An 11,782-nucleotide genomic window follows, 5' to 3' on the forward strand; every position below is an offset into this window, starting at 1 on the left:
TATATATATATTTATAAATGTTTATACACATACACAATATAGTAATATAAAATTCTTATGCTGTAATTCCTTCTCTTAAAGGTTAGTTTATTGCAGATATCATCAGGAACTTGGCCATTTCTTCATTTTAATTTGGTTACTATTTCAAAATCCTTAATAAAAGGAAACCAGCACATCATTAATCCAGTGTCAGCAGCACTATAATTCCCCCGTGGCCTCAGTTCTCTCCGGAACCCTTTCTCAGCAGGCAGAGCCGGTTATTTTGGTGTGGATCGCACACACATTTTCCAGCCAGCAGCCGCCCAAGTCCCGCCCGCCCCGCTGAGAGGGGCCGCAATGGCGCCCGCGCCCCGCAGCGCCGCCGCGCGCGCCGTTGCTGCGGCAACCAGCGGCCACTCAGCGGCCGAGGCGGGCCCGTCCCGCCTTCCTATTGGGTGATACAGCTGTCAGTCAGCACTAAACCCCGCCTCTCTTCTACTTAAGCCGCGCCGGGTGGGGTGGCCTGGTGTGTGAGGGGCTCCTCCGCGGTGAGGGCGGCGTTGGAGTGAAATTCCTTTGGAATGGGAAATGAAGGGCCCGCAGCCGCCGTGCTTAGGAGAAAAACCCTAACGTACAACACGATTTCTCACATAAAACCTTTCAAACCAGTCACTATCTGTGTCATGTTTATGTGCATGCAGAGTACACAGCCTGTGCTGAAAGAAGGGATTTCATTTACATGCAGCCATAGTTCATATCATATGATATTCTACCACGTTCTGTGTGGTAGAATTTGTTTTCTCCATATACAAATTATATTATAAGAGTAATTTTTTATTCTTTTTCAATGTCTATTCAGCTCTGAATTCTGACATCCTTGCCTTGCTGTTTATCCTAACTGCAGTCTGTGCTCAGCTTCTGAATTAACTTTGGTTCTATCTCATTCTGACTTTAGTTTTGTAAATAAAAGGGAAATTCTTTTTGGTGAGATCGAATTGAGAGAATATATTGATTTCCTTGGATTTTCATGTATTTACCAGCTGAATCCCAGACTGCTTTGGGTTGGAAGGGATGTTAAAGCTCATCTCATTCCACCTCCACCATGGGCAGGGACACATTCCATAGATCAGGTTGCTGGATATGAAATGGAAGTTGATTTGCTTTTAATCACACAAATTACCTGACTTGATTTCTTCCTCTCTCTCTGTTACTTTTGTGTCTTGTTGAAACAGCTGCACAAAAATTCCAGCTGCAGCTGGCACTGATTGCAAGCTTGGTGAGCTTAAAAACTACTTGGAATTTGATCTGCCCTGGTTCCTGCCCCCAAAGGCTGTGGGCAGTGACTCTGCTGGAGTCCCAGCCACACCTCCTGTGCAGAAATTGCTCATGTAACATGATTCAAAATAATGTAATTTTGAACAGCTTTTTAAATATTAAATGAGTTTTATATCAATTTGGTGGGAGTAAAAACAGCTTTCATTTTGCCTCTATAAAAACCTGAACTTTTTCATGAAATACAGGAGAAAAGGAGAGAAGAGAGATAATTTTACAGACTTCATTGAACCTATATGGCCAGAATTATTCCAAACCTAATTTCTAAGGCACAACATGATTTCCCACTGAAAGGGAGCAGGGTTAGATTGGATATTAGCAAGAAATTCTTCCATGTCAGGGTGGGGAGACCCTGGCACGAGTTGCCCAGGGAAGCTGTGGCTGCTCCATCCCTGGAAGTGTCGAAGGCTGGGTTGGACAGGGCTTGGAGCACCCTGGGATGATGGTAGGTATCCCTGCCCATGGCATGGATGATAATTTGTGTCTTGCTCCTGTCTTTTTAGAATCTTTTGTCTTGTATTTAAATGAGATTCAGCTTCTGCTTCATTGGGGGTTTCAAATTCTGCAAAAATTCTGAGAAAAAGGAAATTTAGAAAAGTCACCAACAGAAAACTCTCCAGACTGTGGGCTGCATCCTGTGGTGAGGGGAGGGCTCAGTGCATGAGCTTGGGGTCAGCTAGAAGAGAACACCTAAAACCACCACGGGAGCACCTGGGACGTGCCAGAGGTAAATTTTTAACCCCTAAAGAGCAGGTTTGGTCAAGGAGCAACACGATTGTGCTGAGCTGTCCCTTGGCTGCTTTCAGGTCGGCACACTGCCGTTTGCCTGTCACAGACACAGGGTACTTCATCAAAATCTGGGTGGATTTTGGAAGTTGCCAACTTCCTCCCCATCAGTGGCACATCACCAGACTCTAAATTTAGCTGCTGGTTTCCAAAGGGGAAGTGGTGCAAGTCCACAAGTCAGCTGAGCAGCACCGAGCTCCTGCCAGTGGAAGTGTTGGTGGAATTCGGTTCCGATTTCAGCCCTGACTCTCTGCTCCTTCCCCGCACCCCGTTCTGGCTCTGAGCAGCTCCTTAGCATCACACCGTGGTCAGGAACATCTCAATTCATTTTCAAACATCCTCTTTTAGACGCAGCCCTCTCTTTGTGTTCAAAAACCGCGCCCTCTCCAGCGGGATCACTTCTGTTTTATGAGTTAAACATGCTGGGGAGTTGCATCATGAGTGCGTCAGGCTTCTTCTGCACAGCCAGCAGTGAGGAAAGGCTGGAGAACCATCTGCCCCCTCCCAGCAGCTCTGGCAGGACAGCTCTGGGCTCGGGGAAATCCACCTCGGACCTGACTGGGCTTGGTGAGTCGGGCTTTTTGTGCCTTTTTCTTTTCCTTATGCTTTGTTCCAGAACACAGGAACCACTTATTTCATTTGGAGGAGACCAGCTTTTCCAAGATTACCAAGTTTTAGCTCTTCAGGAGCACTTTCAAAGCAATAAACCAAAATTTATCAGTAGGCGAGGAGCTGGGTACCCTGAGGTCCTACAGAGCTGGGTAAGGACCTGGTTACCCATGTCCTACGAGGCACAGGGCATTCCAAATTCCATGGATCTTTAGGAAGATTTAGATGGCCAATTCTTCTATCTTTGGAAATTGGTTTATCAAGTCCCATAAATGCTAAAGAAAGTGCTGCCCTGTTTTTTGCATATGTAAATGACTCTGCAGATAACCAGGTCTGCTGCTTTTCCTCCCTGCTTTGGCCTGAAATTCCAGTGTTCCTTTCAGCTTCTGTGTCACGAAAATAAAGAACCCCACAAAAATAAAAAACCAAACAGTTGTGCTGTGCCAGTGTGTAAATTTTGAGGGAAAGGTAAAAAATTCCATCTCTCAAATAAAAGTTTTAGAATATCTCCTAGAAGGAGCACTGGGATTGAAAAGTGATCCAGTGTAGTGAGTTTCAAATATTACCAGGGTGTAGGGGCATGGTGAAAAGTGTTGAGCCTCAAGCACACTTAGGGTCTGTGGATACTTCAATTATGCAGAGATTTAAAGGATACTTGAAGAACTGAATGATCTTCTTATGTTCATGCTTCCCATTCCTCTATAAGAGTAGCAGTTCAGGTCAGACTCTTAATGTGAAGATTCCCATTGATTTTAACAGTAGATAAATTGGAAAGGGATGATAAGGGATCATTAAGTGTAGTAAATTATTTTGAGACACTTATCTTTTCACTACTATCATTATTGAGGAAGGCAAATTAACTATTTATATCTTTTAAGTTTATTATTAAGAGGGACTCTAAACACATTTGATCTGCATTTTGAATGCAGTTTTACTCTATTTGCAGAACTCTCAGTTTCTTTTGAAGCTCCTTGGCACCTCACAGGCATGCTCAAGTCAGAAATGCCTCTAAATGTGAATATAGTCTTTATTTCCTTTCTATGTTGCCTCTTTAGCTCTTGGAAATGGTTGTCTTGTAATGGAAAACATTGATTAATTACTGATGGTATTGATACAGACAAGTAAAATGATTTTGCTGATTTTTACAGCTTACAAAGTACAATCTGTCTCAAGTAGCCACGATGAGGAAGAGATCTGGGAGCAGAAGGGATGTTACAGATGAAGCAGCTGATTAAAGCCCTTCCTGTATCTTCAGAATGATTTTTGTGGACATGGTAAAGAGAAAAAACATGCAGTTTAATGTTTGCTAAAAATAAATGCTTGAGAGGGAAAGAAAAATCACTGTCTTTGTGAGAAGTGCACTGTTCATTAGTAAAAATAACAATAATAACAATAATAACAATGTAATTATTCTATAATAGTTGTTGAATAATAGTTGTTGTTGTTGTATTGTGCCTGTCTTTCCATCCCAGGGCTCCATGGAACTCTGGTGATCCCTGCTGCTCACACTTGTCACCATGCTGGCAGAAGGCATCCTAACGAGGCTCATCTATAAAGAAAGCTGTCATCAAGATAAGCCTCGAAAATCTCCTGCATCCCAAAAGGCTAAAGAGGGAATCTGGAGACAGAAACTTGTAGACATCCCAAAAATTAAAGGCTTTGCTGATGGATGTGAGAAGCGGGAGGAGCTCTCTGCCAGAAGCAGCAAAGTGGAAGCCGGGAGCAGCCCCCGATGGGGATCCATAGGAAGGGAGCCTGCAAAGGGTCAGGAAGTGCTGGTTAAAGGAACTGCATCCCCAGCTGTGCATATCCCCAAGAGAGGAGGGAGCCTAGATGAGGTGGATTTGTACAGATCCTGGCCATGCGACAGCATTTACCAGAACTACCCCGACCTGCAGATCGGGGGGGACCGTGTGGGGGGCCACACGTGTGACTCGGGCTGTGTCCTGGACCACGCGTGGGATGAGCTCCCTGATGGGCCTGTCCTGCATTCCATAGACATTCCCCTGGGTCAGTCCCCGCTGTGTGAGCATCCCAAAAAGCCCAGTGGGATGTCCCTGCCTGGAGATGAAGCTGGAGAAAGGAGCCTCTTGCTCAGCGAGGAGCCCCTTTCCAACTCCACACTCAACAAGTACATGGAAGCCAAAGTGGCAGAGCTCTACAAACAGTTTTTTGAAGAAAGCCTGGCCAGGTGTGGTTCCATAACAAACCTCCTGACCTGCAGCTGGATAAGGAACAGCCTGGACCAGATAAGTGTTCAGATCTCCCAGGAGCAGAACATAGAAACCTCCAAAGCCAGAGGAGCCCTCTTGCATTCGTTGGCTTTGTTCAGCTCCCGCAACACTCCCAGCAGGAACAGCTCTGAGTTCAGCACCCCAAATCTCCAAATCTCCAACACAGGGGCTGCAAAATGGAGCTGCAGGGTGGAATTCACATCCTGACTGAGCTGCTCAGCTCAGGAGAGGGATGGGATTCAGGTATGAATGATTCACTTAAAGGATTAGGTTGGGAAATGGAAACATTTGCACACTACACTCGTTCTAATTAATATTTTAAGTCTTAAATCCCTTTGGTTGCAGGACAAGTAAAGGTCATTGTTTTCTGTTTTCTAATGGAGAATTTGAAATTAATTTCTCTCCAAAATACTGGTTAATCGTGTTTTTATAATATATATAGAATCATAGAATTGTTGAAGTTGGAAATGACCACTAAGATCATCAAGTCCAACCATCAACCCAGCACCACTAAATCATGTCCTCAAGTGCCACATCACACATAAAAGCATTAATTTTCTGCAAAATCAGCAAGCAAAGATGACTGCAGCATTCCTGAAGAAATAGTGCAAGATTCCTTCATATTCATTTGGAAATTTAAATGCAGATTTTCATATGGAAATACTGCTGTTTAGCACTGAAACACATTTTCTCCCTTTGCTCTTGCTTCTCAGCAAATATTTCAGATGGAAATTATTCATTATGTCACCACTGTAAAATGATGGATGAATTGGACTGTTACCTGCTCTGCAGAAGTTTCTTTTTTCTAATAAAGTTTTTTTGTTGGTGTTTTTGCTTGTGGTTGGGGTTTTTTTTGTTTGCTTGTTTTAATCTTTATTTCTTGGGCATTTCTTAAAATCATCTGTGAACTCAAAGAAAATATCAGCAGGACTGAGAAAAAAACTGCTCCTGAGGGAAAAGTGATCTGAGTGGGCAATGAAAGGACTTCTCTCTCTTTATTAAAATGACAGGGAAAGATAATTCCTGATAAGGAAATAAATTGATAAAATGAGACTCATACACATCCAAGACGTGACTGGTCATTGCCTGATCCAAAATTCCCACTGACCTTGGTGCAAGGGGTGTAAGCAAGACTGAATCTCTGAAATCGTTGCTTTCTAGGAGCATGAGAGGAAAAGGATGATTTGCTTCCCTATGCATTGCCCTAATTCCATGTGTGTCTCATTAATCTCCTTCTCAGCATTCAGAATCAGGCCAGGAGTCCTTTGGAAGAAGCCAAATGACTTCATTAAATTTCAGAGGAGTGCAGGGTGGGCAGAGCTCTCCAGATTTCCTTGGTGGAGGTGCAGAGAACAATTTAACTGAGGCTGAGATGGGAAATATTCCAGAGGGCAGCAGCAGCCAAAGGCTTTGCAATTATCCGTAGCAAGAAGTGCTCCATGCCATTTGTGCTGCCGTGCCCCAGCCCTTGCTTCCCCTGGGATCTATTTATAGTTCAAGCCAAAGTCTGGAAAGAAGTTAATTGCACGAGGTTCTTCCTGAGGAAATGAGGAAGTCGGAGGTTAAACCTGAGCTCCAGGCTCGGGTGGTTTTCTGTCCTTCCCAGCGCTGAGGAATGCGTTGGAGGAGCCCTCTCTGCTCTGCTGCTCTCCCCAGCCCCAGCCCAGGGATTAAAACCAATGGATCAGCAGCAGCTGCTGCACTGGGACAATCCCTGATGGATCTGCTGCTCCATCCCCAGGACAGAAATGGAGTGACACAGGAGAAAACACATAAATAATGAGAGTTTGGCAAAACCTGAGGTTACTGTGAAGTTGTGTTTATTCCATCCCTTAGAACTGGTTTCAGAGCTTGTTTTTAAATTAATTTTATTAAATATGTGGATAATTTTAGCTGGAATGAAAATAAAACCACATAGCAGTATTTTGAGGAAAGTATGTGATTTAGATCAACCCAATGACATGTGGTTTCACAGCACAAATGGAGGTGCAGGTAAATGCACATTGTTAATGTAAAGCACACTGTATTTTGTTATTGATTTTATGTAACTTTGCCCATGGAAAAATATTGTCCATGTGTTTTCCCCCCCAGCATTTGTTAAACTGGTTTAATCCACAATTTAAGTAACTTCTCAAAATTAATTTCTCTCTGTAGGAAGAAAGATGTTGCTGCAGAATACATTTGAGGGGCAAAATCTGTTAATTTTGAAAAAGATTAAACAAATACATTTATTACTAACTTAAATGTTATTTTAATTAAATTTTATTTTAATTGGCATGTTGCAATCCATGACCTGCTTTGGATTTATTTATATTTGGAAGATGCTAAGTCCCATCATGACTCTGAGTAAAACTCCATCAGCTGCGCTGGAGCTGTGCCTGTTTTCACTCGGAGGAAAATGCCTCAGTGAACTCCAATTCCTTGGGGAAAATCCCTGGAAAGGTGCTTTCCCAGCCTGCTGAAGGGCAGCAGCTGGATTCCATTACAAAGGAAAGCAGTGCCATATTTTACAGGGCAGACATCCATGGCCAGATTCTGCCTGGAGTTGATTTTTATCCACACGCCAAAAAATCTGATGTTGGAGGAGAAATACTGGCAGGGAATTTTTACCTTCATATCCAGCTCTCATTCTGTGTTCCCACAGAGGAATACTCACCAGGTCCTGGGACCCAGACCCTGCAGAAAGCTGGACTCTTTAGTTCTATTTCCCCAATTAATCCTGCAGTCAGGATGCTCCCCAGCCTGCCTCAGCTGTGGGAATTAAACCCCTCTAGAAGGTGACTTCATCTACCTGGAGGATAATTAGGATTTTTACACGTTACCAATTTTTCTGAGATTTATTAAATAGTCAAATGGTGATATCTAGTGGTGGTTTCCTTTAGTACCTTCCAGGTCAGGATTTCCAGGGCTTTACAACCATTTTGCAATGAGGGAGGATTATTTCCCATAAAAAGGGTGCCCAGGTGTGCAGAACAACAACTTCCATCAATTAATGTTCTATTCCAGTAAAAATCCAGAAGGACTTGAAGCCTGCAAGGCCAAACCCTTCACTTTGGGACTAAAAATGCTGACTGACAATCAGAAAAATCTCAAACACCAAATATTTGTTTTTCTCATTTATCTCTCTTTTAATCGGGAAAAAGATATTTTTTTCATTTGCTTGTTAAACAAATGAAACTAAATCTGAGTGGCTTATTTTTTCACTACTTTTATTGGGCTGAAATCTACTTTTAAGCAGACTGCTCTTTCTTGCTCTCCACTAGTTTATACATGGCATGGCAAAACTGATTTTTTTCTCTCTGTTTTGTTCCTGTTTTAAATACAGATTTCAAAAATCCAGATATTTGATTGTAATTACCCCAATTTTCTTTTTCTTTACCAGAATATCCTCACCACTTAATCCTTGCCTGTTTTTCCTTTGAGTTCATTTATTTGTGATAATCCCATAAATCTGTTGGGAATATAAATCACTTGTGAGGGTCAGTGGTCGTTTGGTAAATGAGTGCCCAGGTGCTAATTCACCTTCCACTCCCACATCCACCATCCTGGGGAGAAATAAAAGGGTTTGGTGTGGAGCTGTGAATCCCAGGAGGTTGAAGGCCTTCCCTTTTCCATCCTGTTCCACGTAGGGGTTGTGGATATTCCCCTTCACTTGTGAGCTGTGCTCTTGGGAAGGCAAAAAATCTGGAGGAATACTTGATGTACTGGAGCAAAGTGGGAGGAGATTTATGTGTGGAGCTGAATTATTGAAACTTGTTGGGAGTTCTGTGTGATCTCTGTCCATCAAGGCTTTGTTTTCCTTCGGATGTTTGTTTGGGGCTCTCTTTGGAGGAGAAATTTTGTTGCTATTTTTGCAGCCTTTTAAACTGCAATGCGTTGGGAACAATGTGGCATCTCACAACTTTTCCTGGGCCTTTCTTTGGTGGTGGTTCTGAAAGAAAGGTGAGTGAGGAGCTTCCCCTGGAGAGGGGAAACTGCAGGACCCTGAGGAGCTGGGGCTAAAACCAGCACCAGAAGAAGAGCTGGGACTTGCAGGGATTTTCTGTGTCCCACCACTGCAGCTCCTCCTTGAGGGTAAGTGGGAACAGCATCTTTCTTAAATGTGGCTCTGATTGGGTAAAGCTGAAATATGGGCTCTGGGCTCTGTGGAACTGGATGATTTTTGAGGTCCTTTCCAACCCAAACCAGTCTGCCATCCCATGATTTTTTTACCCTTTCTCCCCACGCTGGTGCAGGAAGGGTTTTCGTGCCTCTCCCTCCTGTGTTGCACATAGAGGCTTTGCTTTCCTGAGCTCTGGTTTGCTATTTAGGGACCCTTGATCCTCCTCAAAAAAGTTTCTAATTTTGTGCAATAACACAATTTCCTAATCTGTTGTGTTGCTGTTTTTTGTTCACATTCCCCATCTGCAGCGCTTACGCACTTCTGCTTTCCATTGCCAAATTTCTGAGACCCACGGACCATTTATTCCCTTTTGTTGTAGCTCAACCGTACAAAGTTGATATTTCAATAATTAATTACTAATCTTAGAGGTAACAAAAGTTAACAAAGATGAGCCAGAGAGCACCCAGACCTGCTGTCACTTTTTTTTTTTTAAGCTGTGTTGGTTCTTTGTTTCAAATGAGTGAGATTTATGAGCGTAATGGAATAGGGAACAGAACTGCAAAAGAATTTCTTGAAAATCTTGCTTTGAAGTTTTAAACAACCAAATTTTGTTCCTCATTCCTGGTAGTTGAATTATAAAAAACCCTTTCCTGGAATGGGAAGTAAAAATGTTCATGTTGCCCACGTTAAATTTATACAGATCAGAGTGTGAAATGCTGTGTGTGGATATTGGTGCTGGTGTTTGCACAGCTCTGCTCCAGCTCATCAAACAGCAAGGACAGGTCACTGATCACAGGCAAATGGCTTGGGGACAGTTTTATTGAATATTTTTATATAACAAAAACATCCACAGAAATAGCCACCTGCTTATGTTTATTCCACTAAGAGAAACAAAAGGCTGTAGGTAAAAACTTCAGGGAACGTTTGGATTTCTCCTAACAATATGTGGGACCGGTGTGGTGTCCTGGGGGCAGCCAATAAACGGGAACTGATCTCCACCCTGAGGTGAAATCCATGAATTAAATATCCCAGATCTCATTAGTAAGGAGGCAGAATGTGCTCACACCTCTGCTGAGATGTATTCTTTTAACTTGTTCCTTATGAATATTCTAGCTGCTCAGTGTAACTTTGTTTGAATCCTCCTTAAACCCAGATTTTTTGACTGGGATCCCTGATGTTCTGTTGAACCTCAGCCTGCCTGGGCCCTGGGTGCCCACAAAGCTCCCCACTGTCTGCAGCCCCAGGTTACTTCTCAGTGTCCCTGTGCCTTGTGATGTGCTGACAGACCCCACGTGGTGGCTTGGGGTTTTCCAGGGTTTCCTCTTCCTGCTGCCCCCAACAGCTGTGGGTGGGATCCTTCCCAGAAGGGGAAGTGGGATGAGTGGCAAAAGGTTTACTTCTAAAAAGGAGAAAAAAAACAAAAAAAAAAAAGTGGTAACACTAAAACAGCTCCTGGGTGCTCCCAAATATCTGTCCCAGAGGAGCAGGAGCCTGAATTTTGGTCACTGATACCACATCCCACAATAACTCTGTTCTTCTCCCAGTCTTCCTCATTCCACCAGGAGCAAGGTGCTCATCAGCACAATTGTGGGGATCAAAATCCTGCCTGGAGACTGAAAAATGCAGGGAAGAGCATTACATTAGGGGAAAAAATGAAAGCCTGTCCATAAACATCGGATCAAATGATGCTCACATGAAGAAGCGGATCAATAATATCAATAGCCATTACCAGAGGAACAGCACGAATTCTGTTATCATAGAACTTTGGAAAAACGTTTTGTCTTTGGCTTTTGGCTTATTTGTAGGTAATTTATAATGAACTTGGTGGTCTTATAGGCCTTTTCCAGCTTTAATGATTTCATAAGGTAGCTTTCTTTGAAAAATGAGGCATATTTTAAAATTATCCTCTCTGTTGACCTTCCTCAAATTCTGTCCTAGCTCTGTTGGTTTTTTTTCTGGTTCCATTATTAAATAAATATCAATTCTACCCACAAAACCAGTTTCCAGGATGCTGTTGAACTGCAAGGCTTTTTCCCCCTCCAAGATGCAAACATTTTGATTTTGGCTTAAGGAAAGTGTAGGTGAGCATTAACTTTTTGCTTTTTTTGGTGAGAATAACAAAAGACAAAATGAATCATTTGGGGATGGAGGGGAATGGGAGTTTGGCAGAACTCCTTTTCCATGCTGCCAAATGGAACAAGTCCTCAAACCCTTAACTTTAACACCCAATATTTCACCAGAAAGAGGAAAATATGATGGCTTGGGACGTGAGCCCAGGCTCAGAGCTGCTTCCATTGCTCTTCCTCTGGCTACATAATTCCTTAATTACTTCTTAATTGCTGTCAAGAGCACTGTTCTCCCTTCTTCAGAGTAATGAGTGATTTCTTGTTAGATATTAGGAAGAAATTCCTCCCTGTGAGGGTGGTGTGGCCCTGGCACAGGTTTTCCAGAGAAGTTGTGGCTGCCCTGGGAGTGTCCAAGGGATGGAACTTAGAGCAACCTGGGATACTGGGAGGTTTCCCAAGGATGGGGCATTGGAATGAGATGAGCTTTAGGGTCCCTTCCAACCCAAACCATTGTCTGATTGTATGAAATCCAAGTGAACCCTGGTAAAGCAGAAAGAAGTTGCTCCTCAAGGGTGTCACTGCATCCCTCCTGCCTTCCAAAATGTATCCCCCCCTTGCTTTACAAAGGGATGAGGAGCAGGGAGCTCACGTGCTGCTGAGGGTCAGCATCTGTG

At 43.2% G+C, this 11,782-nt stretch overlaps 1 protein-coding gene across 1 annotated transcript; it reads left to right on the top strand.

The window, feature by feature from the left end:
• Positions 1–4,223: 4,223 nt before the first annotated feature.
• Positions 4,224–5,147, top strand: LOC311157998 (TLR adapter interacting with SLC15A4 on the lysosome-like; the record flags this gene model as incomplete). The annotated part of the gene is made up of 1 exon (XM_084213088.1): positions 4,224–5,147. The coding sequence occupies one exon, from the start codon at positions 4,224–4,226 to the stop codon at positions 5,145–5,147; it is 924 nt and encodes a 307-aa protein (XP_084069214.1).
• Positions 5,148–11,782: the final 6,635 nt, after the last annotated feature.

This window comes from Fringilla coelebs, assembly GCF_963513975.1.
Source record: "Fringilla coelebs genome assembly, chromosome: 11".
NCBI lineage: Eukaryota > Metazoa > Chordata > Aves > Passeriformes > Fringillidae > Fringilla > Fringilla coelebs.